The sequence below is a fragment of the Camelina sativa genome, chromosome 5 (assembly GCF_030686135.1).
Source record: "Camelina sativa cultivar CO46 ecotype springtype chromosome 5, ASM3068613v1".
Lineage (NCBI taxonomy): Eukaryota > Viridiplantae > Streptophyta > Magnoliopsida > Brassicales > Brassicaceae > Camelina > Camelina sativa.
In genome coordinates this window covers 1,392,749-1,418,847 of record NC_141884.1, presented here as the reverse complement: position 1 = coordinate 1,418,847, position 26,099 = coordinate 1,392,749, and the positions used below count along the sequence as shown (strand labels likewise).

Below are 26,099 nucleotides of genomic sequence, written 5' to 3'. Positions count from 1 at the left end.
ACACTTGTATTTAGTGTTGTTATGATGGGGTGACCAAGCCCATTCTGTCCTAGCCCGTTTTGATAGCAACTCTGTATGGGAAATGTTTATTGCCTGATTACACGTTTGGACAAAATCGCATACAAAATATGCATCACTCGAGAACCACATCTCTTAACACATTCAAATCGCTATCACAGTCGAATCACATTGCCTTAAAATCAAGAAGACGGAGCTAAATGGGTATAGTATTGCATTGTCTTGGAATTTTAACAGCAATGAGAAAGAGACAAGAGAGTAGATCTTGGAGTAGATACATCTGAAAGAGGGACAAAGGCACGGGGACATGTTATGCCAATTCATAAAGGAGAAAAAGAGGACATGTTCTTGTCTTATGTAATCAAAATCCTCACATGGGGTCCTTGAGTGCCATTATAGCCTTTTTATTCACTTGTTCCTTTTTCTAATAATAAAAAGAAAAAAAAAAAACTATCTTGTGATTCCAACAACCTTTTATTGTTTAGCCATTTTTAAAAAAGTTGGTTTATAACACACTACTAATACTAAACCATGATTTTTAACCCTACACACTTTGGCGATCACCTATTTAGAGAATTGGTTTCTTGGAAATGTATAGTAATTTAGAGTATCGTGTTTTTTTTATAGAGGAAAGCGCTAAAACCAAAGTTTGAAGAGCCCAAAATATCTTCTTACAGCACCAATCAAGGAAAACGAATAAACATAGGATTTAGGGTCATCTAACAACCAACCTTTTGTTCAAATTTAGAGTCATTTTTGCTTATTTAACAACTATCCCCGCAAAACAAACCTATTAACCAAAAAGTTGAAACTTTTGGTTCAAATTCAAAAACCTCTTTGGGATCAGAGGCTTCCCGAAAATCTTGGAGTATTCTTATTCACCAATCAAACAAAATTTCAAGTCCTCTTGAGAAGATTCAAACAACTTCTTACAGTCAAAAAAAATTTATCAATTATTAACAGAAATCTCCATCTTTTCTATTCATTTTTTTTTTCTAATTTAAATTCAAGTCAAACAGATCAAAATACCTGTTTTTGACTCTCTTCTTCTTCTTCCTCCTTGATTTGGATCTCTAAAATCTTCAATCCCCATGTTCTAACTTTTAGAAAATTTACAACAGTCTCTTTTTTATCACACACACACAAACTTTGATCCTCGAATATAAATATATATAATTAAAAAAAAAGATAATATTCGTGTTTCTCATTTTGGAGTCATAATAAAGAAACCTTCCATTTAATTTTAATCCCCCTCCAAGAAACCTGAAGATTCTCTAATAAGAAGAAGCTGCCATTAAAAGAGAAGAAGAGGAAGAAGAGAAAAAAATGTCGCGTCTAGACGAGATGATACCTTCAAGCCCAGGAAAGTTCAAGATGGAGAAATCTTCATACTTGCATCGTCTCAGATTCCAATCTTCTCTCACAAAGTTTGCATTTTTCTCCTTCTTCCTCCTCTGTCTCATCTCACTACTCTTCCTCCGATCTCCTCCTTCCGTCAACACTTCCCCTTCCTCCTCCTCATCCGATCCATCTCGCCGCTCACTCCGTACCAACACCTACGGAGGACCCGCTTGGGAAAAACGTATCCGATCCTCTGCTCGTATCCGAACCTCAACAACCAACGGAATCACAGTTCTAGTAACCGGAGCAGCCGGTTTCGTCGGCACGCACGTCTCCGCCGCATTAAAACGACGAGGAGACGGCGTAATCGGGTTAGACAACTTCAACGACTACTACGATCCATCTCTAAAACGAGCGAGACAAGCTTTACTAGAGAGAAGCGGTATCTTCATAGTAGAAGGAGACATAAACGACGTCGAATTGCTTCGTAAGCTTTTCAAGATCGTTACCTTCACTCACGTTATGCATCTAGCAGCTCAAGCTGGTGTACGGTACGCAATGGAAAACCCTAGCTCTTATGTTCACAGCAACATCGCCGGATTCGTTAATCTCCTCGAGATCTGCAAATCCGCGAATCCACAGCCAGCTATAGTCTGGGCTTCGTCTAGCTCAGTCTACGGACTCAACACTAAAGTCCCCTTCTCTGAGAAAGATAGAACAGATCAACCGGCGAGTTTATACGCCGCGACTAAAAAAGCCGGCGAAGAGATCGCTCACACCTATAACCACATCTACGGTTTATCACTAACCGGATTGAGATTTTTCACGGTTTACGGACCTTGGGGAAGACCTGACATGGCTTACTTCTTCTTCACTAAAGATATTTTAAAAGGCAAATCGATTTCGATATTCGAATCGGCGAATCACGGAACGGTGGCTAGGGATTTCACTTACATTGACGATATAGTGAAAGGATGTTTAGCGTCGCTTGATACGGCGGAGAAGAGTACGGGGACAGGAGGGAAGAAGAGAGGTCCGGCGATGTTGAGAGTGTTTAACTTAGGGAACACGTCGCCGGTGCCGGTTTCAGATCTGGTGAGGATATTGGAGAGGCAGTTGAAAGTGAAGGCGAAGAAGAATTTGATTAAGATGCCACGAAACGGTGACGTTCCGTTTACTCATGCTAATATTAGTTTAGCTCAACGTGAGCTTGGTTATAAACCCACCACTGATCTGCAGACCGGTTTGAAGAAGTTTGTCAGATGGTATTTGAGTTATTACTCCTCCTCCGGTCAGTCTAAAGCCGCCGCTAGATGATGATCTTTTGATTTCTTGTGTTTTTATTTTTCCTTTTTTTCTTCTGTTTGAGTAATTTTGGGGGATTGTTGTAACAGAGAGTGAGAAGAACACAGAGAGAGACCCATTCGGTGATTTTTAATTTAATTTATTTATTTTACTTCTCCGGTACGTAACTGTTGTAGTTGTTTGATTTGATTAAATAAAAGAGAAATCACAAAAACAGTCTATTCTTCGATTTAGAAATCGTATTTAGTTCTTCCACTACCTAGAACAAGACATAACATATCTGGAATGTTTAAAGTAGATTTGTAAAAGTTCCATGCCTCGAGCATTAGGCGTTTCCTTGATCCTTTGAAGTGAACGATCTGTGTTTTTTTTTAATAGTAGTGAGAATATGATGAAAGGATTCGTGATGGGTTTTTTTAAGGTTTAGGGATTTAGAGTGTACCTTGACATCTAATGGCATGCCATGAAACTGACCAGCACCTTCAGGAGGTGTCCAGTTGTATAGAGCACATGGTAAAAACAGCACTGAAGCTCCAGCTATTTCCTCTGTGAATGCTTGTGGCTTTGTAAATCTCTTTGCGTCAAAGGAAGGGTGAGATTTTACAACCCATACTAGAGCCAATTGATCACCAAGCATGCGCGAAGCTTTCATGTATTTGGCTTTGTATGCTTTTAGGACTTCTTCTAGAAAAACTTTCGCCCTGCATTCGAATCACATGAAGACAAAGCCATCAATATGCTGAGTACATATAAGTTTTAGTAGAGATACAATCAGCTTTTTGTGATCATAAACGCTGATTTTCATACCAGGTTCAGATACTGATTCCAAAGAGACAACGAGAATTTCTTTAACTAGCATAAGATATTCTATTTCAATTAAACAAGGAGAGAAAAGGATAGATGCAAACCTTAGGATCCCTTCACGTGTGCCTCTCACTGCTATAAATCCTGAATTCAGCGGCTGATCTTTATTGTTCCTGAATGTGAGTGCTAAATGGAAGCCTGGATGCTTGTCAAATATAGTCCCGATGTCGTCAACCACAGCTATATCAGAATCAGTGAAGATATAGTGGTTTATCCCACCCTCATTCTTCTCAAGCTTCATCACAAGAAAAGCCTGCAGAATCAAATTTTTAACAAGAATCATGACCCAATGAGCATTTGTTTACTCACAATAATTCAGGTACTTTACTAGACACAAAAAGGAAACTTAGGTTGGGTCTTAAGAAATGGATGATGCCATATAAATAGATAGATAGATAGATAGATAGATAGGCAAAAGCAACAAATTTATTCTACCTAGGTATCAGTGCGATTTTGCCCTTACAATGTAAGACCTGATTCTTTGAAGCATCAGGTTACCCCGTGAATAATCACCCCGAACAGGCTGTACCACCACATTGCTTTGTTGGATGGAGAGATCAGAAGCTGGATCAGTCAATATGACAACACTGCTCTTGGGCATAGTCACCTAAAAACCAGATTTGTATCAGATAGCAGACGCAGAAGTTAAAAAACACCAAAAAGTTTCAAAATTTAGAGGAAAACTAAGCAAGTTAGTTACCTGAATGAAGTTGGCAAATGCATTCAGAACTGCCATTGACCTCTGTGGCTTGCTGTAGGTAACATTCCCAACAACAGAAACCATATTGGAGGATTTCACATTATTTACCGTAGTATTATAAATAGTAAACACTGTGACAAAAGAAACACCATTTCCAGCACCAGACACTTGAGAAGTTGAAGTGTGAGTCTTGTTCAGAGCCTTGGTGCCTAAACAAAAGACAATTTACAACACTGTCAATCCCAAATTGCAGTTCCTAAACAATGATCCAACGTTTATGAAGCAAACCAAAACAAACTAAGTGTATGACATCTCATTCAAATGTTCATAAGACAAAAGTCCTGAGTTCTACATTCAAGGTATACTAAAACTATTACTCAGATCACTTTCTGAACACAAATCGAAGATGGTGATTGATTCAGATCTGTTGCCTATACCAAAATAGTGCTTAATTTACGAACTTATAGCAATTAGGTAGTGAGCTTCTAGCAAACCTAAAAATAGGAGTATACGCAAAAAAATCTAACCTCGGCAATGTAATCGATCCGGCAAGCCTTGACCAGCTACAGGACCGAGCACAAGGTGATTCGATTTCTTACTACGAACGGTTTGCGCATCGTTCCTCACCGAATCGGAAGAAAAATCAACAAGTGACGAGAGATGAGGAAGAACAAATAGCACAGGAATAAGTAAGAGAAACCGACGCCATCCGCTACAAGATCTCATGCTCCGATAATCTCTCCGGGAAGCCATTGATTTCGATTGCAATCGCTGATCGGAGGAGGATTGAGTACACTAACCCCGCCAGAACCGAGACGGATCCAAACTACGTGACGTTTGTTTATTTAACATATAATTAACAAACGACGCGATTTTCTCTCGTTACTGGGCCAGAAAACGAAAGGCCCAATAAAAGTGTCCATTAAAACAATGGATTTGGTTCTATTTCTGGAGCTTTTGGAAACTTTTAGATCCTTTACGTGTCACAATTAGATTGGTCCGCGTTTCTCTCTCTTTGTTTTCGTCATCTCTCTCTCTCTCTCTCTCTCTCTCACACATTGACGGCGAGATAGGAACGAAACGGAGAGAGAAAACGAAACCTCCGAGTCTTCGATCCACCAGGATCATCAAATCCACCGGCGCCGTCACGATTGGCTACTCTTGTTCAACAAATCGGCGTTTTCCTTCATCAATCGAAGAGTTTTCTTCACCAAATTGGCTGGATGACGAAAACAAAACCGTTAAGAACCGTTGGTCAGTCTAGTCCTGTGCCATTGGCCCAGTAACCGTTGGTCAGTCTTCCTCCTCTCCACGACGCGATTTTCTCTTGTATTTTAACTAATGTTACTGGGCCAGAAAACGAAAGGCCCAATAGATATTTGTTGATTTAAACCGAAGTCACACGATTATGAACCGGTTTAATCGGTGATTATGGTATCAATGTACCACACTGGTCGGTTTTTTTTTCGTCGTCTTCAAGCTGTGACCTTGAGCACTATCTTCCCGAAATTGTCTCCTGCTTCTTCTTCTGTTTTCATGGATGCTTCACTCCCCAATTCTTCTAGAAAACCTAATTTCTCTTCCTTCGCTCAGTCTAGCCGAAGGTGAATCGAAAATTTTCACATTATTTAAAAACTCTCAACATCCCTTTTTGATTTTGCCTCATTGATTCATGTGATGTTTAGTTTTCGTCTTTTGATTGATGTAGCGGCGGTAGAGGATCATCAGGCTATGAGAGAGAGAACGATCGACGCAGACCTCACGGCCGCGGCGGTGGCGGTGGCGGAAAAGATAATATTGATGCGCTTGGAAGACTTTTGTAAGTTGCGATCGTTACTGCCTCGAGATGTATTGTAGATATATGTATATAGCTTGATTTGGACTCTGTTTTTGGTTGGGTGATTAGGACACGAATCTTGCGACATATGGCTATTGAGCTGAGATTGAACATGAGAGGTGATGGTTTTGTTAAAGTTGAAGATTTACTTAAGCTGAATTTGAAAACGACTGCTACTGTTCAACTGAAGTCACACACGATTGATGAAATCAGAGAGGTCAGTTTCATTGTCTTTCACTTAACGAGCAAGTTCGATTGTAGTTCGTTTGAATTGAGTGTTTTGGAATGGTTTCGTTAAATTTGCAGGCTGTGAGAAGAGACAACAAACAACGTTTTAGCCTCTTAGAAGAGAATGGTGAGCTCTTGATCCGCGCTAACCAAGGCCACTCCATCACGGTAATTGAACTTTAAAACATTCCTTAGCATTTAGCTGTTTTCATCTTCATCTTATGTTTTGAAAGTTGAGACCTTTCCATTTATTTTGGGTCTTTGTGTGCAGACGGTGGAGTCAGAAAAGTTACTTAAACCAATACTGTCACCTGAAGAAGCTCCAGGTACTAACTAGTAGGACACATACTTGTGACTTCTGTTATATGTATGACTTGCATTGTTGCTCTGTGTTAATTAGAAGTTTCTGTAATGGCAGTGTGTGTACATGGAACTTATAGGAAGAATTTGGAATCCATCTTAGCATCGGGGTTAAAGCGTATGAATAGAATGCATGTTCACTTCTCTTGTGGCTTACCAACAGATGGTGAAGTGATTAGTGGTAAGATTTTTGATCCTATTGTTGTTGTTCTGCATTATTGTTGCAATATGCACATTTATCTGATTTTAAAAATTTTACATGATTTTGGCGAAGGCATGAGAAGGAATGTTAATGTTTTGATCTTCCTCGACATGAAGAAAGCTCTTGAAGGTACTACTTTAGCATGAGACCTTTAATTCCCTGTTTTTAAAAATAAGTGTTGTGTCCATCAAAGATCTAATAATCAGTAATACTTGTGAATATATCCAGATGGGATTGCGTTCTACGTCTCAGACAACAAAGTGATTTTGACTGAAGGCATTGATGGTGTAGTCCCTGTCGATTACTTCCAGAAGATTGAGTCTTGGCCTGATCGGCAATCCATTCCTTTCTGATTCATACAATTCAACATCATGCGAAGATTCTTGTGAACCTCGATTATGTAATGTCTCTCAATGTTTTTAATTGCACATATGACAGTTTACCGGAACAATTGAGATTATGGTGTTTACTGTTTCCGCTGTCGAAAGACCTATGCGTGCAAAAAGAAACAAACTATTAGAATAGAGAGAATTCAAGGCCCAAGTACGAAAGAAATATTTAAGAACAATGAAAGAATTATTCTTTTTGCAAGTTTGGTCTGAAAAGTTGTAATTATGCATATGCTTAAAGCTGGATTTAGTCTTTTAAGCTGCAGGTTGTCAATTACTTCAAATCTTTAATGTATCATTAGTCTTTGATTGTATCATAATGTCAGGTTTTTTTCTTTAATTAAAAGCATAGTTCAACATATCATGAATTGTTTTTAAAAAAGGTTTAGAGAAACGCAAGAATAAAAAAAGAGTGAGAACTGTGAAAGCAAAAAGAGAAAAACTCAGAAAAGATATGTATTGTCGACGAGATTACTCTGCTAATAAACTATTTAAAGTGAACATTTGTCTTGGTCACGTGATATACTATCTTCTTCTTTGTAAACAGCAGTAGGAATTGGACTCTTCAGTTATTAGCAGAGAATGAATATAATACGACATAATAAAATTAAATTAAATTAGTGTATGCTTTTGAACATTATACTTGAATCTTGTCTTCGACTTGCTTGTTTTTTTGTGGTCTCCAACAAAAAACTCGATGTCCGTGATGCAGACCTTTCATATCATATTTCTTTTTCCTTATGTACTGTTTCCTAGTCAATATAATAATTAAGTACCTGACAAAAACCTTGTAAAAATTTCCTCTAAAATATTGACTAATTTAAAAAATGTTTTGAACTAATTTTTTTAGGACATCCGTAATGGGGAACACTTTAGGATGTTCTTAAAGTAAAAATATTATGAAAATAATCTAAGATCAGTAGTTAAGATCTTTTATTAAAAAGTTAATTATTGGGAGAACATGTTTAAGATCATAAGATTTAATAATATAATATTCTTAAACATATTATATTTATAAAAACTGTAAAAATAACATTTAAATTGCAAACTTATAAAACTTGTACTAAAATTCAAAATACAATACCAAATTTTTGTGAAACAAAAAAAACATTAAAGATTAAAAAAAAAACAAACAAACATATTACTTAATTAAAACAAACAAACATTTTATTTAATTAATACATAGTTTAAATCAAATCCTCTTTTAATTTGTGAAAAATTGTTTGCAAAAAATTGTATCCAATCACAGCTTGCCACGTCAGCTTAAAACTGAGCCTAGATCAGTTCTACATCAAGAACTGGACAACATGTTCTTATGCCACTATTCATTATATTTATAATTTTAATAAGCTAAGAACACACCAAGTGTTCCCTATTGCGGATGGTCTTATAATATTTGATATATAAGAAACAGTAGTGTGATAAAACCCTTGGACAACAAAAACAAACAAACAGTAGTGTGATCGATATGATTTAAAAGTCACGCCTTAAATTTGGATCGTCTCCAGAGAAAACCCTCACACGTTATCTTTAACCCAGCCTATCCCATTTTGTTTGGATGTATGAGATCGATGTTTCATATTTTGTTACAAATTGAATAACATCAAATACTATATTTTTATTTATGAATAATCATATGTTGGTACTTGGTAGGCACCGCATTTTGCTGATATATCAATCCTTGTTTTGTTTTTGAGCAAAACTATGAATTTTGTTTTGTTATATATCGTGTCTATTTTTGACTGGAACAATTACCATTTTTTCTATATTAAAAAAATAGTGTTTTTTTTTGTCCTTCTCGTATATTTAGACGTTGAAAACCGAAACTTATATGTGTTCGATGTGTTCTTTAATTTATTTAGATCTATAAAATTGGTCCAAACGCTATATGTTGTATAGGCGTGCCAATTTATTACCATGTGTGATCAAATGCATCAAAACAATTTTCTTTAGTTAGTAGTATAAGATTAATATACTGGTTAAAGTTGTTTCGTCACATACAATATCAGATTTGCGGTTCTCATTTACGTTAAATAGTTAAAACTATTTATAATTACAGTAAATAAGACTTTTTTGGTCATATTCATAAAAAGATAAGCTCCACTACAAAAAGTTCCACAAGCTGGAAAAATAAAAATATCACATTTCAAATTCAGAGAATTCAAATATTAAAAAGTTTCTTCTATCTCACCTAACACGGGAAGACAAAACGAAGTAATGTCCATGATAGAACACAGAATGACAGGTATATAAGCTCCATGATTACAATTTTTTATACTGTATATATAAGTTATGCGAATAACAAAAAAAACAATCAACTTCTTTCGTTAGAATACTTAGGTAATGTTTATAGGGAGATCAGTTTAAGGTGTTCTTAGAGTATAAATATTGTAAAAATAATGTAAGATCAGTAGTTAAGAATTTTGGTTAAGAAGTTAGTTATTGAGAGATCATGTGTAAGATCTTAAGATTTAATAATATAATATTTTATAGAAATTTAAGAATGTTTAATAAATACATAGATTAATAAATAATTTAAGAATATTTAATACTATTTAATAATATAATGTTTATTAATATTTTTAAACATATTACAATTATAAAAATTTATAAAATAACATTTTAATTGCAAACTTATAAAACTTTTACTAAAATTCAAATACAATGCCATATTTTTATGAAACAAAAAAAAACATTGTAAATAAATTTTTTTTTTTTTTTTTAAATAAACATATTACTTAATTAATTAAACAAGACAAACATTTTATTTAATTAATTTGTTCCAATCCGAGAGAGACACGTCACACAAGATCAGGCCCAAGAATAGTTCTAGAATCAATGAGCATGATCTTAAATCCACTATTCAATTATTTTCATTTTTAAAATGCCTAAGAACACCCGATCTAATATACTAATAAACATGGCCTTATCTACTTGTGTCAAACAGATACCATATAGCCAGGTAAATAACATTACTATTTAGAATAGTATAATGGTGGAAAATACGTTTGATTATTTGTGTAAATAGTTTCAACTCTCAGCTTTGTCAGATATTTTTGTTCTACTGTATGCCATATATATCTGCATAGTTAATTCGTAGGAGTATTATTATACAGTAAATGTATGTCAACTAGTTTGGTCATGAAATATTTCTTTCAAGTGTGTTTATAGTTTTATAAGTGAAGTAAATATATCATACTGTATTGCTTAGCAAGAAAATAAAATCATAATTAATTAATTTAGGAGCTCAACTATGGTCTAACACTATCATCATATAGAGAATTGACTGCACTAATTAAGTTATCATCATGCACACATTATTTTTGATAACACTCGATGATTTAATTCCATATATATAGTATAATATATATATATATATATAGGTGTAGCTAGATATCATCCACCACCTCACCATAAAAATCATCCACCACTACCCACGAAGAAAGAAGATTACAGAGAAAATGGAATATTTATCTTAAGTGTAGCCTTATAGCCTTTTTGCTTTATTCTCTTGCTTTATGTCTTTCTTGTTTCTGTAAACTCACATGTCATACTTAGAGGAGAGCGAGGTGTTTGGTCTATTTTACCTTTTGCTATGACCAGATCAAGAAGATAGCAAAAACATTAACACAATCAGGAGTTCACATGTTTTAAAATTTTTAACTTTAAAAAAAAAAATGTTTAAGAAAAAAATTGAGTAAAAAATGTTCACATGTTGCTTCTCTATTGACTTGCCTCCATCACCTTCTTTGTCCCATTTGATGTACTCTTAGCCCCATGCCTCTTGGATGCCTTTTTCTCTTTTTTATTCTATTTTATTTTTATATGCAAATAAAATATAAGCTATTCTTTGTTTTATTCATGTAACAATTATTTGCATTCAAATATAGTAATTTAGTTCTAGGAATAATCTCAAGAAATCCCATATATCTTTGTACCTTATTCTCTATGTGAACATATAAAGCTGGTTATCAGGTTCTTTCTACATGTCATATCTAAGTGTATTTAGTATTTAGTTATTTACAGATGATGATGATCTGACAAAGTCGAGCTTTAATTTAGTTAAGTAAAGGTTTTTTTTCTTTTCCTAACTGGAATCCTTATCACACAGTTTTGACATTCTTTCAGTATATATTTCATTAACTATAGAATAATGGTAGCTATTTTTTAAGTGGATTGATAATTAATTTATGAATTCACTTATAAATCAACTATTTTGGTTTAGAGTTTAGACTAAGTAAGTAATGGTAGCATATAATAACTTTATATGGATATATGAAAAGGTAAAACAATGATATAAAAAAAGTACGATTTTATATAGCTGGTGCACTGAAAAAGGAACAAGTTTTCTTACCATTAAATCTAGAGAGGGTGGTATCATTTTCAATTTTGAAAAAAAAAGAAAGAAAGCTAAAGATTCGCCTAACTATTATTGTTTTTCTCTGAAAAGTCTTTAAAAGTAGTCTTTACCGTAGATAGTACTGAAAATGAAATGAACTCACTCGTGGACTTCTATATTTTCAGTTTTCGCGACTCCTCTTTTGTTTCCCTTCAATTCCAAATAAGCTTATGTATTTATTTACTAATCATTCAAAAACAACCACACACAAAAATAAATGTTAAACTATATATAAAAGGTTTGATAGATTAGGAATGTAAATGTAATATACTTGATGTAACATGAACAAACAACTAGAATAGTGTTGTAAAAGTTTTTGAGATACTTTTTATTTTTTAACGAGCAAATAAGTAATACGTCTTCTTTTTTTTTTTTTTTTTTTTTGTCGAACTACAATAGAAAAAGTCATAAAACTAGAGTTATGAATACTTATTTTTACATTTTCGTTGTTGAACTAACTTTTTTATTATTATTTTTACGATATCTACACTTTTGTGGTTTACGCTTTTTTCAGTATTAACAATCAAGACGTGATAGTATTTTACTAATACAATAGACAAACAAAAAAATTTGCTTTCAAAACCACAAGAGAGAAAGTCATTTTCTTCCTCATCACACACTCTCTCTCTCTCTCTTCTCTCCAACCAAACATGGCCTCTCCACCACTCTCACTCTTTCTCATCCTCTTCTTCTTCTTCCTTCATCCTTCACTGTCTTCCTCCTCGGAGCTTGACATTCTCCTCGACATCAAATCCTCTCTTGACCCTCAAAAACGTTTCCTCACTTCATGGACTCCCGACGCCGACCCTTGCTCTCCCGGTTCATTCGACGGCGTCGCTTGCGACGGAAACCACCGTGTTGCTAACATATCTCTTCAAGGAATGGGTCTCACCGGAACTATCCCTCCTTCAATCGGTTTTCTCACTAGCTTAACCGGTTTATACCTTCACTTCAACTCCTTGACCGGTCAGATTCCTAAGGCTATCTCAAATTTGCCTCTCCTCACAGATTTATACCTCAATGTCAACAATCTTTCCGGTGAAATCCCTCCTCAAATCGGAAACTTAGACAATCTTCAAGGTAAACTATATATAGTAGGTCTTTTTATATATATGCATGTGTTTTTAATTAAACTCATTCACTAATAATTCACTTATTGCAGCCAAAAGACCTTAAATGGGTCAAGTTTGGTTTATTAGATAAGCGAAAATGAGTTTATTTAGTTTTAAATGGGTCTTAGATTTTAGAATAATTTTTTTTCTATAAAAAATTCATCTAATCATCCAATCAATTTTTTAGAACATTGGTAAAATAACTTTTTGTTTGAGTACCCATTCAAGTTTGAATTTTTTTGATTCTCCTAGAAAATAGGGAAACTCTTTTTTTTTTTCTTTGTACACCTTCACTTTTTTTTATGCAAACCCCCAAAAAGTATTTTATTGGGGCTTTTTGATCATAGATTAAACTAGGGAAACTAGGTTGTTCAAAAAAAGAAAAAAGATTTAAAAAAGAGCTAAAGCCAAAACTCAAGAAAAAAATTCAATCTACTCATAACTATGTTTTGTTGGGTGTACTTTTATTTTGCAGTTGTTCAGTTATGTTACAACAAGTTAAGTGGGAGCATACCGACGCAGTTAGGTTCTCTCAAGAAGGTAACTGTCTTGGCTTTACAGTATAACCAACTCTCCGGTGCCATTCCAGCGAGTTTAGGTGATATTAATACGTTAACTAGGCTTGATTTGAGCTTCAACCATCTCTTTGGTCCTGTTCCGGTGAAACTCGCCGGTGCTCCTTTGCTTGAAGTTCTCGACATCCGCAATAACTCTTTCTCCGGCTTCGTTCCCTCTGGTAATTATAATTTTCTGTTAATTGTACTTATGATTATTAATTGATTCTTTAAGAGTACTTAAAGATTAGGGCTGACCAATCCGGTTTAGCTGAATTGATAACCAATTCAAAAATCTGTACCAAACCGAAATCGAATTTTACAACCACATTAAAAGATGTTTTGTTCACTTGTTTCTTGATTATGAAGCTTTGAAGAGGCTAAACAATGGATTCCAGTATTCAAACAATCACGGTTTATGCGGAGAAGGGTTCACGGATTTGAAAGCTTGCACCGCTTTAAACGGTCCGAATCTTGACCGGCCAGACCCAACAAACCCAAAGAATCTCACAACCGTTGACGTCAAACCAGAGTCTGCAGATTTACAACGAAGCAATTGCAGTAACAACAACAACGGCGGGTGTTCATCAAAAGCCTCAAAGTCTTCACCTTTCGGTATCGTCATGGGACTCATTGGTTCAATCCTCGCAGTTGCAATCTTCGGTGGTTCAACATTCACATGGTACAGACGAAGGAAACAGAAGATTGGAAACAGTCTTGATGCTATGGACGGTAGGATTAGCACTGAGTACAACTTCAAAGAAGCTTCTAGAAGAAAAAGCTCTTCCCCATTGATCAGCTTAGAGTACGCGAGTGGTTGGGATCCGTTAGGACGAGGACAGAACAGTAACAACAACAGTGCATTGTCTCAAGAAGTCTTTGAGAGCTTTATGTTCAATCTTGAGGAGATTGAGAGAGCTACTCAGAGCTTCTCTGAGGTTAACTTGTTGGGGAAGAGTAATGTCTCTTCTGTTTATAAAGGTATCCTTAGAGATGGCTCTGTTGCAGCTGTCAAATGTATAGCTAAATCGAGCTGTAAATCCGATGAAACTGAGTTTCTCAAAGGGTTGAAGATGCTGACATTGTTGAAGCATGAGAACTTAGTGAGGTTGAGAGGTTTTTGCTGCTCCAAAGGACGTGGAGAATGTTTCCTTATTTATGAGTTTGTCCCCAACGGTAACCTTTTGCAGTATCTTGATGTGAAGGATGAGACTGGCGAGGTTCTTGAATGGACTACTCGAGTTTCCATCATAAATGGAATAGCCAGAGGTTAGATTCTACGATTCCTTCTTTCTCAAGCTAAAACTCTGTTTTTTTTTTTTGTATGTGTAATCTGATGTCTTCATTTGTTATCTGTCTTTCAGGGATTGTTTACTTACATGGAGAAAATGGGAACAAGCCTGCAATAGTTCACCAGAATCTATCTGCAGAGAAGATTCTCATTGATCATTGGTACAATCCTTCTCTTGCGGATTCAGGTCTTCACAAGCTTTTCACGGATGATATCGTTTTCTCCAAGCTTAAAGCAAGTGCTGCAATGGGATACTTAGCTCCTGAGTACATAACTACAGGAAGGTTCACTGATAAGAGTGATGTCTACGCCTTTGGTATGATTCTGTTGCAGATACTCAGTGGTAAAAGCAAAATCAGCCATTTGATGATCTTGCAAGCTGTAGAGTCAGGAAGATTGAATGAAGATTTCATGGATCTAAATCTTCGAAGGAATTTTCCGGAAGCAGAAGCTGCTCAGCTTGCTAGACTTGGTCTTCTCTGCACTCATGAATCCTCAAACCAAAGGCCATCCATGGAAGATGTTATGCAAGAACTCAATAGACTCGCGGCGAATTATTAGTTTTTCCGTTTAACCAGATTCTTGCTTGTCCAACTTGGACAGTCCAAGAATCGGCACACCAAGGTTTCAGACAATCACCGGTCCCCTGATGTTAACTCTGTTTTAGGTTCAGTATAGGGGATCCGAAAATATCGGTTTATGATGTAACAATCTTATCTCCTTGTAACTGTAACTGATGTACTTAGGCTGTATAAACTAAGCAATTTTCAGACATTTTAGTTGATCTTGTGGGAAGTTTTTTTTTAAGACATATTTTAGCTGCACAAAACCAACCAACCAACATGCGGATATGTTGTGGCATTGTCTTCATGTATGGCAATGTCAAGGAATTGCAGAATAAGATTAAGCCCTTGAAGGCTTGAACAATCGTTTATCTACAATGTATTGGAAACTTCAATGGTATCTACAAAGAACTCATGGACTCTTCCATCAAGCTCAATCCAACTACATCCAGGAACTTTCTCTATCTGTCTTTCCTTCATCATCGTTCTAATTCTACGAACATCCTTCCACTTTCCAAAACTAGCATACATGTTAGAGAGGAGCACATATGAGCTCGGGTTATAGCCAGCCTGCAAAATAAGGTGTTCCCCGACAAGCTCTCCCGTTTCAAACTCCATGTGGTGATTACAAGCGGTGAGAAACATTCTCCATATGACATCATTTGGCTCAATTGGCATTTCCTCTATTAAGTTTTTGGCTAGCTCTATACTTCCGGATCTCGACAGTATGTCAACCATACACCCATAGTGTTGCAGCCTTGGTTCTATCTTGTGTTTCCTCCTCATGAGCTCAAAGCAGAGAATACCTTCCTTCACTAATCCAGAGTGGCTGCAAGCATTTAAAACTCCAACAAAGGTGATATCGTCTGGTTTTATGGAGCGTCTCTCGATCTGCAAGAGCATATCAAATGCGGATTCTCCAAGACCATGAATAGCTAGCCCACCAATCATGGCATTCCAGTGATCAATGCTTTTGTTTTCAATCCCTTCGAAAACCAACATGGCGTGTTGTATGCTTCCACATTTCGAATACATATCAATGAGAGCAACGCCTAGTTTCCCACCTAGAAAGATTTGTTTCTCCACAATGTACAAATGCATATCCATAGCTTTGGATAATCTACCAAGTTGAGCAATAGCTGAAAGAACTATCACCAAAGTCGTTTCATCGGGTGACAAGTGACTCTCTTTTTCCATGTCGCTAAATATCTCAAGAGCTTCCATGTGATACATGTTTTGAACATAACCAGCCATCATGGAGTTATATGCCACAACATCTCTATGAGGCATTTGGTCGAACAGAGTCTTAGCCTGATGAACAAAACCTAACTTCGCATACCCATCAATCATGGTAGCCCAAGTAACCACATCTCTTCTCTGCATCACATCGAATAAACCTTTAGCATCCTCGATTCTTCCGTGTTTTACATATCCATCGATCATTGAGTTCCAAGAAATCAAATCCTTCTCAGGCATTTCAGAAAACATCTTTGACGCTATATCAACTCCATCTGATGTCTGAGCATATCCACTGATCATAGAGTTCCAAGAAATCAAATTCTTCAACTCCCTTGGCATCAAATCGAACAGTTCACGCGCTGATTCAATCAAACCACATTTGACATACCCGTCAATCATTGAATTATAAGAAACAGAGTCTCTCTGCGGCATTCTATCAAACATCTGGCGTGCAAAACCTAAACAGCCACATTTCAAATACAAACCAATCAGACAATTCTGTAGAAACAAATCCGACCAAAGTCCAGTCTTTTTCAAAAACCCATGAATCTGCATTCCTTCTTTTACAAAACCTAACCTTGAACATGCTTTCATAACAAGAGACATTGAGAATTTGTCCACGGAAACACCGTTCTCGAGCATCAAACAGAACAAAAACAGAGCTTGTTTTGGTTCTGTTCCATGAGAGTGAGACTTTATTACAGCGTTCCATAAAAATGGATCCTCCACCGCTCCTCCTTGTGAATATGAACATACGTGATGCTCTTGGAAGATACAACGAGCAAACTCGGCGAGATGCGGGTATCGAGAAGCGGCGAAGGCGAGAACGATCCTCGTAGTGAGATTAGAGTTTTTGATGAATCCGGAAGTAATCAATCCCGCGTGGATTTTTCTGACATCTTTCGAATTTTTGCAGCATCCGAGGAGTTGAACAGTAGTTGAAATCGAACTCCATGGATGATGAGAACTCGCGGAAACAAGCATCACCAGTGTTCCTCTGTTGAAGATAATAAACCGGATTGGGTTTATTATCTTTTTAACGGCTATCTGTAGTCTCTCTACAAGAATCACTTAAACGATGTCGTTTTAAATTTTGTTTATCAGTGGGCTCTAAGGCCCAGAAGTATATTAGTAGTAGACTTATCGAAAAGCCCAATACCTGCTAAAGGAAATTAGGTTTCTTGTCGTATTCTATATGTTTTAATTTGGGGGTTAATTATTAAATGATACGTACTAACAGAGACATTAAAGATAATAAAATGAGATAGAATTAAAGAAATTTTGAATTTGAAGGATATTCGTATATCTAAACGAATTGGATTGGATCGTAGAGTTTAAGTTGATTATAGAAATATGTCCACCAACAAATATGTACGAAATAATAGATTATGTATAGTATAGAAAATAGAAAAAATGATGGTGATAATAAGATATATAAATTGATAACCAAGCAGTGCGATAAGCATTGACTTCTTGCATAAGTCATAGTCAGGATGGAGTGGTATGATATATCGTACAAATTTTCCCCTTTATCAAATTTGTTTTGTTTATTCATATCATATGATTTCAATGCATAGTTGCAATTTTTAAATATCGTGCGTACGTCTTTTATATTAAAACTAAAGCGCTGTTTTGTCGTCTACTTAATTTTAAAATATCGTTAATTTTAAATATCCGAGTGAAATCATGCATGTCAACTTAAGTTAATGTCCGAGTGTTGTCTCAAAACCCTGTTCCGTAAAAAACTGATGGTCAACGAGCGTGTGAAGAAGATATAAGACAAGGAAGAGGAGCTGAAGACTGAGATCGAGAAACTCATTGAACGAAAAGGGAGATCTTCAACTTCAAGGGATGCAGCTGATGGTGACATCGCTAAAGAAGGGTTCGTCAAGGAAATAAACTTTTTTGAAGGGGAAATCGGTTCCAAGCACTCGGTTAAAACGTTCTTGCAAAATACGGTGAGTTTTTTTTTTTTTTTTTTGTCTTAGTTCGTAACTTTTAATAGAACTTTTACAACATTGTAGCGCCACCGCCTAGAGATGGAACGATCATGTCTCATGCTGAAGAATGCCTTAAATGTAACCAAATGGTAATTTTTTTTTTTCATTTTTTCAAAAGTTTGATATTTTTAAAAGTTTTCTCATCTTGTTTTTTTTTTTGTTTTGTTTTGCAGAATGGGAAAAAGAGAACCAACCTATCTATAGTAGAACCTCTATAAATTAATACTCGCTATAAATTAATAAATTATTCTGGTCCCGAGTTAGGCTGGTGTAAAATATGACACATTTTGATAAATTAATTAGATAATAATTTTTTTCGGAAATCCTATGTAAAATATGGTTCCATCAATATCATAAATTAATAATCAAAGTAATATTAATATATATATATATATATATATATATATATCTAAGAAGATCTAGTGAAATATGACTCTATTGTTGTTTCCATATTCTTGAATTTGCATTCTTATTAGAGCTCATCTCTAATCTTTTTCATCGCCGTCTTCTCAAATCGCATCCAAAAATTATGGAGAATCCTAAATGTGATGTATTTGGTTTTAAAACTATCGCAATATCTTGTTTGACTTCATCACTACCATGAATAATAGTGGCAATTTCTTCTAAATTCTAAACTTCTAACATTTATCATTTTTACCTAAACTCTAAACTTAACAATTAAGATAGCCAAGATTATAAATTAAGAAAATTCTTTAATATTATGAATGATAACAAAAGTATCTTATTTTATAATATATATATTTTTTAATTATGAAAATTAAAAATCTCTTTATAAATTAATAATTATTAATTTAACGATAAATTAAAACCCCTATAAATTAATAAAATTTCATGGTCCCGACTTTATTAATTTATAGAGGTTTTACTGTACTATGCATATGATATATGATCACCTAAAAAACACTTAGTTCTGCTGCTATGATTGTAATATTTAATTAAGGACTTTGTTGCTATGATTGTAATATTCAATTAAGGACTTTGTGATATTATTATGGACTTTGTTAATATTTTTTGCTCATCGTTGAAATTAGAGAGAGCGAGAGAGAGAGAGACATAGGAAAAGACTTGAAAGTATAAATCCTAGAATAAAGACCCTTTTTTTTTTACAACCTCCAACTTGATGATCAAACAACCAAGTTTAGAAAATTGAAAAAATGATGGTGATAATAAGATATATAAATTGATAAGCAAGCAGTGCGATAGGCATTGACTTCTTGCATAAGTCATAGTCAGGATGGAGTGGTACGATATATCGTACAATTTTTTCCCTTTATCAAATTAGGTTTATTCATATCATATGATTTCAATGCATAGTTGCAATTTTTAAAATATCGTGCGTACGTCTTTTTTATTAAAACTAAAGCGCTATTTTGTCGTCTACTTGATCGTTAATATTAAGTGAAATCATGTCAACTTGAGTTGTTGATTTAATTTAATAATTAAGCTTAAGAGTGTTTGATTTGTTCTCTATTTGGTTGTTCGTACTAATTCAGGAGACATGGTACAGGCATGTCTCGAGCAAAAATAGTATACTAACAAGCTTTATAGTATTAGATTTAAGTTGCTATAGTTATGCAAATTAAGTTCGTAAATCGTACTCATGGGCTTCAGTTTCTTACGCATTTTGGCACACATGCACGCACATGTACACTTAGTCACTTACTATTTGTAATTCCAGCGATTTTACCGGCGTAGTTAAATCGTATATATAGTTTTATCAATGAACTGATGATTATATCATGTTAATATGAGATATTTATTGGCTTCATTAATTATTTTCACCTTATAATTGGATTACAAAGTGATTGTCAGACTCTGATTGGATTTTGATCATTTTTGATTAATCAAACCAGGTATTTATAGTTTTGATTTATTTTTTATTTTATTTTTACCTAAGACCGAGACAAATTTTCTACTATACAGAAGTCTTTTCTTATATATTTAATTAACTTAAATTAATAATTTGTAGATATCTTCAACGAATATCTTATATATATGTAATCTATAGATATCTTTGTCGCATACCCGTTAGCTTATGTGGTACGTGCATAATAAACCAAACTAGCCGGCGATAAATTACGTTTATATATATATGTTTAATTCTTCTTACATAACCTTTTATTATACATTCGTTGGGTAGCACAATGAAAGCGAATGCAAAGGAAAATAGCTATATGAACCGTCATTATGTTGAAACAAGAAAGGCTACAAATCAAAGATTGAAAATTTAGAGATAAAAGAAACAAAAAAATCAAAGAAAGTAGCTGACCGTCTCATGTTATTATTCAAGTTATCTCACCAAGTCCACAATATCAGCAATCAAAAGTTATCCTTTGATCTACTACGTGTTTTTTTCACACTCTACGTACCATTTTGACGACAATGAAATAAGTATCAATACAGAAGCACTCAACTAGACCGTATTATAACAAAACCTGCAGTGATTAAATTATCAGTTATGTAATTCATGTCTAGATAACTTTTACAGTTTGTATATATAGATAGTATTGGTTTACAATACAGGTTGTCAAAGAGTGGGCTAACGCAAATCGACGACATAAATTCTCGATTTTTGCATAGAATGGAATTAAAATAATAAAAAAAATTAAATAGAGTTATTGATTGACAAAATAACCAGTAACCGATTTCTATAATAAAAAAAAAGGATGGTAAGGATAAAAAAGGAGTAATAAATAGGAGCAATGAGACCAATTGACACGTTGTTATTAGTGTAAGCAAATGTCAACGCTTCGTTTGTCCATTTATAAAACCTAACCACTAATTCGTCTTCTTTCCTAAATCATCAAACTCCATTTCACTTTCGCTATGAAGCTTGTCTGGTCGCCTGAAACTGCTTCTGACGCCTACATCGACACCGTCAAATCGGTATGTGATATTTTGTATTCTATGTGTTTTTTTATACATGATTTTGTCTTTATATAGTTTTGCATGCCTAATAATAATATAATACTATGTGTGTGTAGTGTAAGAGCTACAAGGACTCAGGCGTGGCGGAGTTTTTATCAGCTACAGCGGCTGGATGGAACGCGAGACTCATCGTTGAGACATGGTCACGCGGCGATCCTATCGCAACTAGCGTTGGACTCGCGGTCGCTGCAGCTCACACGTGCGGAAGACACGTGTGTATAGTACCCGACGAGCAATCTAAACATGAGTACGTGCTGGCCATGAGAGGAGTCGTTTCGACGGAGTCTACGGAGGTTGTGGTGGTGGGAGACTCAGTGGAAAACGCGGTGGAGGAGTTTCACGGCGTGGATTTCATGGTGGTGGACTCGAAGCGGCGAGAGTTCGTTAGAACGCTGAGGTTTGCGAAGCTGAGCAGCAAAGGTGCCGTTTTGGTGTGTAAAAACGCCACGCAGAGAGCGATCTCTGGGTTTAAATGGCACGATGTGTTGAAAAGAGGGACACGTGTGGTGAGATCCATGATTTTGCCGGTTGGTAGAGGGTTGGATATAGCACACGTGGGTGCTACTGGTGGCCACCAGCGTGGTGACTCCAGGAAGGTTCCTAGCCGTTGGATTAGACACGTGGATCATCAATCGGGAGAAGAGCATTTATTCAGACGCTAATTTTGAATGACCTCTTCTACCGTTTCTGCACCCCTTCATTTTGTAGTCTTAAATGATGTATATACGTTACACAAAACTTTGAATAATAATTTTCCATAATCAAAAGTCTTATATCTTCCTCGAATGTATCAAAAGATCATCTACAACATTATTTGATTACAAATATAGATTTTGATACATGTTTTTTTCTGATGATTCTATCACTCAATGTTGATTCGAACAACTTTCTTAGCTCTTGGTGCAGAAGTGGTTGCACCGGTCCGAGTTTGGTCCAGAGATGGGAGAAGCCACCCTCCAAAACTTTGATTAAAGCCTGCAACATAGGTATAGTATAGTACAGAGAACAAAAACAATTCAGTAAAGTGGACCGATACCGAATGAGATCAAAGATTAGTGATGAGATAAAGGGTTTGCTAACCACTTGATTCATGTTTGGTAAGAGATGAATTTCCTTTCCATGCTTCTTCAAAGCCACTTAGTTCTTCTGAAACAAGAAACAAAAAAAAAACCAAAGAAACTTCTTCAGCTGCTTGCAATTTTCCTTCAAAGAGCTTTACTTACTGATTCGGCTGCGTAGATTTCTGCAGACCTTCTTCGAGGTTGTGAAGAGTCTGTGTCGACTCAACGCCACCACTTGAGTTAAGCTTCCTAGTAAACGAATGACCCTGAATACGCCAAACAAACAGACTCAGACACATCTAAATATTTATTTAACTTTTGGTGGAACCAAGAAGTGATATAGCAAAACATCAACTCTGTAATAATCAATCACCTTATCATTGATTCCTCTGGAGATCCTATGAGTGGCTTCACCTGTAGTCTTATCAGCTTCTTTGCTTTCCTCTACCACCATCTAGAAACGGAATCCAATTAGCACGTACGTGTAACAATACTTCCATTAAAAGAAAGGATCGAAAAGGAGAAACAAACTTACTCCATCACTTCCTTTTCTTCTGGTTCTAGTAGATGTATAGTAAGCACCATCTATGCCACCATATGTAACCTTAGAGGTGTGATGTCTGAATGTGTTAACTCGAGACTGTGTACCCTCTCTTCGATTGAAATCACTCCTATGATTCACACTCCGAATCTTCCTCTCAGCTACAACAACCACCAAACAAAATCACGTAAAGCTGTAATTAGATACAATCCGTAAACAAATTTGTCTAATCACTATTAGTAGTTTACCATCAGAATCATAATCATCTTCAGGGTGCTCAACAGATGGTTGATTCACTGAACTAATATGTTCTTCTTCATCACTCCTAAAACCTTTCCTTTCTTCTAATTCTTCTTCATCAGATGGTAATTCTTCAATTGTTAACCCTCCTCCTCTTCCATCAGTGTTCTTCTGTGCATTAGTACTAAAGGAAGCACCTGACGTGAAACTATTGGGTGGTTGGAGTAAATCCTCAAATGGTCGAGAGAAGAAAGGATCATCAAAAGGATCTCTTCCTCCAACCAAGCTACCTCTAAATCCTCCAAACCTACCACCAAATGGATCTCCCATTTCCCCAAATTTTCTATTTTTCTCTGCAGTCCTTTTGTATAAAACAAGTTAGGCACTAGACATGATCTCAGCAACTCTTCTCTGTACTGTAACCATCAATGAAATTTTACAGATTTTCACTAAGCAAATCTCAATGAACAATTGTTTTTACTAAATCTCTAATAAAGAAAACAAAGTTCTATAAGATAATCGAAGAGTTCGAACAAAGACATCAGCAAAGAGGGTACCTTGTCGAGAGAATTTGAGAACTTGCGAAGAGCATCCGAGAAGAGCCTAGAGACAGAGCACCTTTAAATCACTCTGCTTTTTTATATTTATAACCTCATATTTAACAGAAAACAAACGTTTGAGATTGAGACACGTGTCAATACAACCTAGAAGCTTCGTCATCATTCTTCATCCTTGTGAATTTCTATTACCACAAAAGTCCAATGGCAAGCATTGAAACTAAACAAAAGGAATACATTAAGAGGTTGTAACAAAAGGAATAGACTTTTAAGAAAAATAAATCAGTAACTTAACCAGAGGGAAATTCTATTCAACGGCTCTACATTGTTAACTATAATCAATATTCACATGGAAATTACAAAATTTGATTTTGCCCTTAGTCTCAGCGTTTTCTTCTATCCGTGGGAAGATACGACACACACAAGCTGGAAGCTGAGTCTTGTAAGTTAAAGAGTAGATTTTTACTCCTCCAAAGTTATTTTCATGGTCTTTCTTTCTCAGTCTCTGTCACTGTCATCTCTAAGGGGTATTGTTACAGTAAAGAAAGTATTCTTACTTCAGAAATCTTGGGAATCAAAGTCCGGTTTGGAAGGGTATTCGAGCCCTTGAAGTTCCGGCATTCGTCTTAAATCTTCTTCTGAGTATGCTGGAATCAACCAGTATCTTTTATCCGTACCAAATACCTAAACATCAACCCCCCAAAAAGATATTACAACATGAGAGAGAGAGAAATAAAGAACTTGATACCGAATCCTCCAATTCTACACTTACTTGTTCGAAGTTTTTCTTTCGACCGAGGTCATATGGCCATTTTGGACTTGTTTTCTTCTCATATGCCTGTTCACAGAGTCAATACACCAAATAAATCTTAACATGTTATGCACCAAACTGTTAAGATGATAGTGAAGAAAAAGAAAAGAACATATATATATACCTCTATAGTTGTGGTATTGGCGGAAACCAGGGAGATGTGCATGATCAAGAAACCCATAACGCTCAAAGCAAATGCCAGGTTTAAAACTGCGGTAAAGATGATGAAACATTGTGAGATGGATTGATAAGTGGAACCGAGAAAATCGGATTAAACATAGTAACACTAGAAACAGGAAACGTACCAAATGCAAGAAAAGTAGTAGCAAGGGTGCCTGGGGTTCCAGGTATCTCTTCATCGCTAAAGAATGCTATGAAGTGCGGCATGAGAAGTAGAATCACAAGAGTTGTTTCCAAAAAGGTGTAAAGCTGCATTTTGAAATTCAACTCTAAAGTTAGGAGCTAACTAAAAAGTTTGAACCTTTCTATGGGGAAGAGCAAAGCACAGGGATCAAAACATAAAAGGGAAAACTAACTAAATAGATCAAAGTAGACTTACCAAGAAAAGAAGGAAATACTTATAATTAAGTGCCCCGACACAGTTAACAACCCAAACACAATGGTGGTCCATTTTCAACACACATCGGCCACCTAGATTTTATGAAAACCACAAATCAGCTTCCTGCTCATTCAACAAATGCTATAAAAATAAATACAGAGAGATAGTGTGACTGAGTGATCTTACAAACAGAGCAGTGATGGCAACGAGGAGGTTTAGGTTGATTGCATTTTCTACAAAACCGAGTTCTTTGGTTGGAAGAATCCGGATGCAACCCGCCAAACTCCAAACTGTTTAAGGGATCAGACTCTCCACCTCGTTGTTCCTCGTCTGAAGCTAACCTCCAATTAGGAGGCACAACACCAGGATCAGTAAACACAACAGAGAAGTAGCTCCACAAAAGCATTGCCAACTACAACAATAAACACAACATAATCACTAACTCAAAGTAGGAAGCTTTTTTTAGTTGGATTAAGAATGAAACTAACAAAAAGGGTTTACCAAGAAATGGAAAAGGAGTATAATAGAAAGAGCAGCAAGAGAATCGAGCCATCCAGCTGATAGTGCAGGTCCGTAATTGGTCCAAACGACGGCGTAATAGGTTACACCAACAACACCCAAGACCAGAAGGATCATGATTGAACCGAGCCCTCGTAGAGCTGTACAGAATTTGAAGACGTTCCACGCCATTGTAGTGCCAGATCTATGCATATTCAAAATCAGCGATCCCTTGAAACCAAAAAAAAAAAAAAAAAAAAAAATCTAATCTTTTCCGGTTTTGTTGCTAATGGGGAATTGAATTCGAACGAGGAATCTAAGATTCTGTCTGAAATCAAAAGAGGGGATGATGATTCAAAAGGGTTTATCGAGACAAATGTTAGTAAGATATGTCAGATCAACAAGGGGGAAGCTTTCAAACCTGACGAAATTAATTTTTTTTTTTTCCCTTCTCAGAGCTAACAGAAAAAAATATATATTT

The 26,099-nt window shown here is 35.7% G+C and overlaps 6 protein-coding genes, 1 long non-coding RNA gene and 2 pseudogenes across 14 annotated transcripts; 5 read left to right on the top strand and 4 right to left on the bottom strand.

Annotated features, from left to right (window-relative positions):
- The first annotated feature begins 1,344 nt into the window (after positions 1-1,344).
- On the top strand, positions 1,345-2,878 carry LOC104784801 (UDP-glucuronate 4-epimerase 4 pseudogene; annotated as a pseudogene). The gene has a single exon (XR_015598196.1). The product of XR_015598196.1 is annotated as a UDP-glucuronate 4-epimerase 4 pseudogene (transcript).
- Positions 2,833-5,209, bottom strand: LOC104784802 (uncharacterized). 2 transcript variants are annotated; one of them, XR_015598197.1, is made up of 6 exons: positions 4,756-5,209; positions 4,229-4,437; positions 3,964-4,135; positions 3,573-3,781; positions 3,107-3,365; positions 2,833-3,023 (listed from the first exon to the last, which is right to left on the bottom strand). XR_015598197.1 is itself a non-coding variant. In XM_010509883.3 (6 exons), the coding sequence occupies exons 1-6, from the start codon at positions 4,979-4,981 to the stop codon at positions 2,895-2,897; spliced, it is 1,176 nt and encodes a 391-aa protein (XP_010508185.1). In that variant the 5' UTR covers positions 4,982-5,070; the 3' UTR covers positions 2,833-2,894. The 2 variants fall into 2 exon arrangements, 1 of the variants encoding a protein (XP_010508185.1); XM_010509883.3 differs by having other exon boundaries at positions 3,992-4,135; positions 4,756-5,070.
- A 317-nt stretch (positions 5,210-5,526) lies between these two features.
- On the top strand, positions 5,527-7,342 carry LOC104784803 (uncharacterized). The gene is made up of 8 exons (XM_010509884.3): positions 5,527-5,832; positions 5,937-6,047; positions 6,135-6,282; positions 6,372-6,461; positions 6,565-6,619; positions 6,712-6,834; positions 6,928-6,984; positions 7,084-7,342. Exons 1-8 carry the CDS (start codon positions 5,660-5,662, stop codon positions 7,206-7,208), a joined length of 882 nt encoding a protein of 293 aa, XP_010508186.1. The 5' UTR covers positions 5,527-5,659; the 3' UTR covers positions 7,209-7,342.
- A 4,445-nt stretch (positions 7,343-11,787) lies between these two features.
- On the top strand, positions 11,788-15,374 carry LOC104788755 (uncharacterized). Its single transcript, XM_087512935.1, has 4 exons — positions 11,788-12,723; positions 13,231-13,491; positions 13,679-14,578; positions 14,674-15,374. Exons 1-4 carry the CDS (start codon positions 12,294-12,296, stop codon positions 15,159-15,161), a joined length of 2,079 nt encoding a protein of 692 aa, XP_087369061.1. The 5' UTR covers positions 11,788-12,293; the 3' UTR covers positions 15,162-15,374.
- Positions 15,375-15,482: 108 nt separating this feature from the next.
- On the bottom strand, positions 15,483-17,423 carry LOC104784799 (pentatricopeptide repeat-containing protein At2g45350, chloroplastic pseudogene; annotated as a pseudogene). 2 transcript variants are annotated; one of them, XR_015598195.1, is made up of 2 exons: positions 16,980-17,423; positions 15,483-16,860 (listed from the first exon to the last, which is right to left on the bottom strand). The product of XR_015598195.1 is annotated as a pentatricopeptide repeat-containing protein At2g45350, chloroplastic pseudogene, transcript variant X2 (transcript). The 2 variants fall into 2 exon arrangements; XR_015598194.1 differs by having other exon boundaries at positions 15,483-17,417.
- Positions 17,424-18,134: 711 nt separating this feature from the next.
- On the top strand, positions 18,135-18,719 carry LOC147943167 (uncharacterized). Its single transcript, XR_015598193.1, has 3 exons — positions 18,135-18,360; positions 18,427-18,491; positions 18,576-18,719. It is a non-coding gene; the product is annotated as an uncharacterized LOC147943167 (long non-coding RNA).
- Positions 18,720-21,151: 2,432 nt separating this feature from the next.
- LOC104784796 (uncharacterized) lies at positions 21,152-22,118 on the top strand. The gene is made up of 2 exons (XM_010509875.3): positions 21,152-21,309; positions 21,408-22,118. Exons 1-2 carry the CDS (start codon positions 21,250-21,252, stop codon positions 22,011-22,013), a joined length of 666 nt encoding a protein of 221 aa, XP_010508177.2. The 5' UTR covers positions 21,152-21,249; the 3' UTR covers positions 22,014-22,118.
- Positions 22,091-23,925, bottom strand: LOC104784797 (uncharacterized). Of its 3 annotated transcripts, none has more exons than XM_010509876.3 (7): positions 23,751-23,925; positions 23,202-23,554; positions 22,948-23,114; positions 22,786-22,866; positions 22,603-22,678; positions 22,432-22,497; positions 22,091-22,326 (listed from the first exon to the last, which is right to left on the bottom strand). In XM_010509876.3, the coding sequence occupies exons 1-7, from the start codon at positions 23,783-23,785 to the stop codon at positions 22,214-22,216; spliced, it is 891 nt and encodes a 296-aa protein (XP_010508178.2). In that variant the 5' UTR covers positions 23,786-23,925; the 3' UTR covers positions 22,091-22,213. The 3 variants fall into 3 exon arrangements, with proteins under 3 accessions (XP_010508178.2, XP_010508180.2, XP_010508179.2); XM_010509878.3 differs by having other exon boundaries at positions 23,202-23,546; positions 23,751-23,890; XM_010509877.3 differs by having other exon boundaries at positions 23,202-23,609; positions 23,751-23,885.
- LOC104784795 (putative protein S-acyltransferase 14) lies at positions 23,906-26,072 on the bottom strand. Of its 2 annotated transcripts, XM_010509874.3 has the most exons (8): positions 25,622-26,072; positions 25,307-25,532; positions 25,121-25,212; positions 24,867-24,990; positions 24,686-24,771; positions 24,523-24,588; positions 24,308-24,434; positions 23,906-23,970 (listed from the first exon to the last, which is right to left on the bottom strand). In XM_010509874.3, exons 1-7 carry the CDS (start codon positions 25,829-25,831, stop codon positions 24,309-24,311), a joined length of 930 nt encoding a protein of 309 aa, XP_010508176.1. In that variant the 5' UTR covers positions 25,832-26,072; the 3' UTR covers positions 23,906-23,970; position 24,308. The 2 variants fall into 2 exon arrangements, with proteins under 2 accessions (XP_010508176.1, XP_087369060.1); XM_087512934.1 differs by lacking the exon at positions 23,906-23,970 and having other exon boundaries at positions 23,997-24,434.
- Between the last annotated feature and the right edge of the window lie 27 nt (positions 26,073-26,099).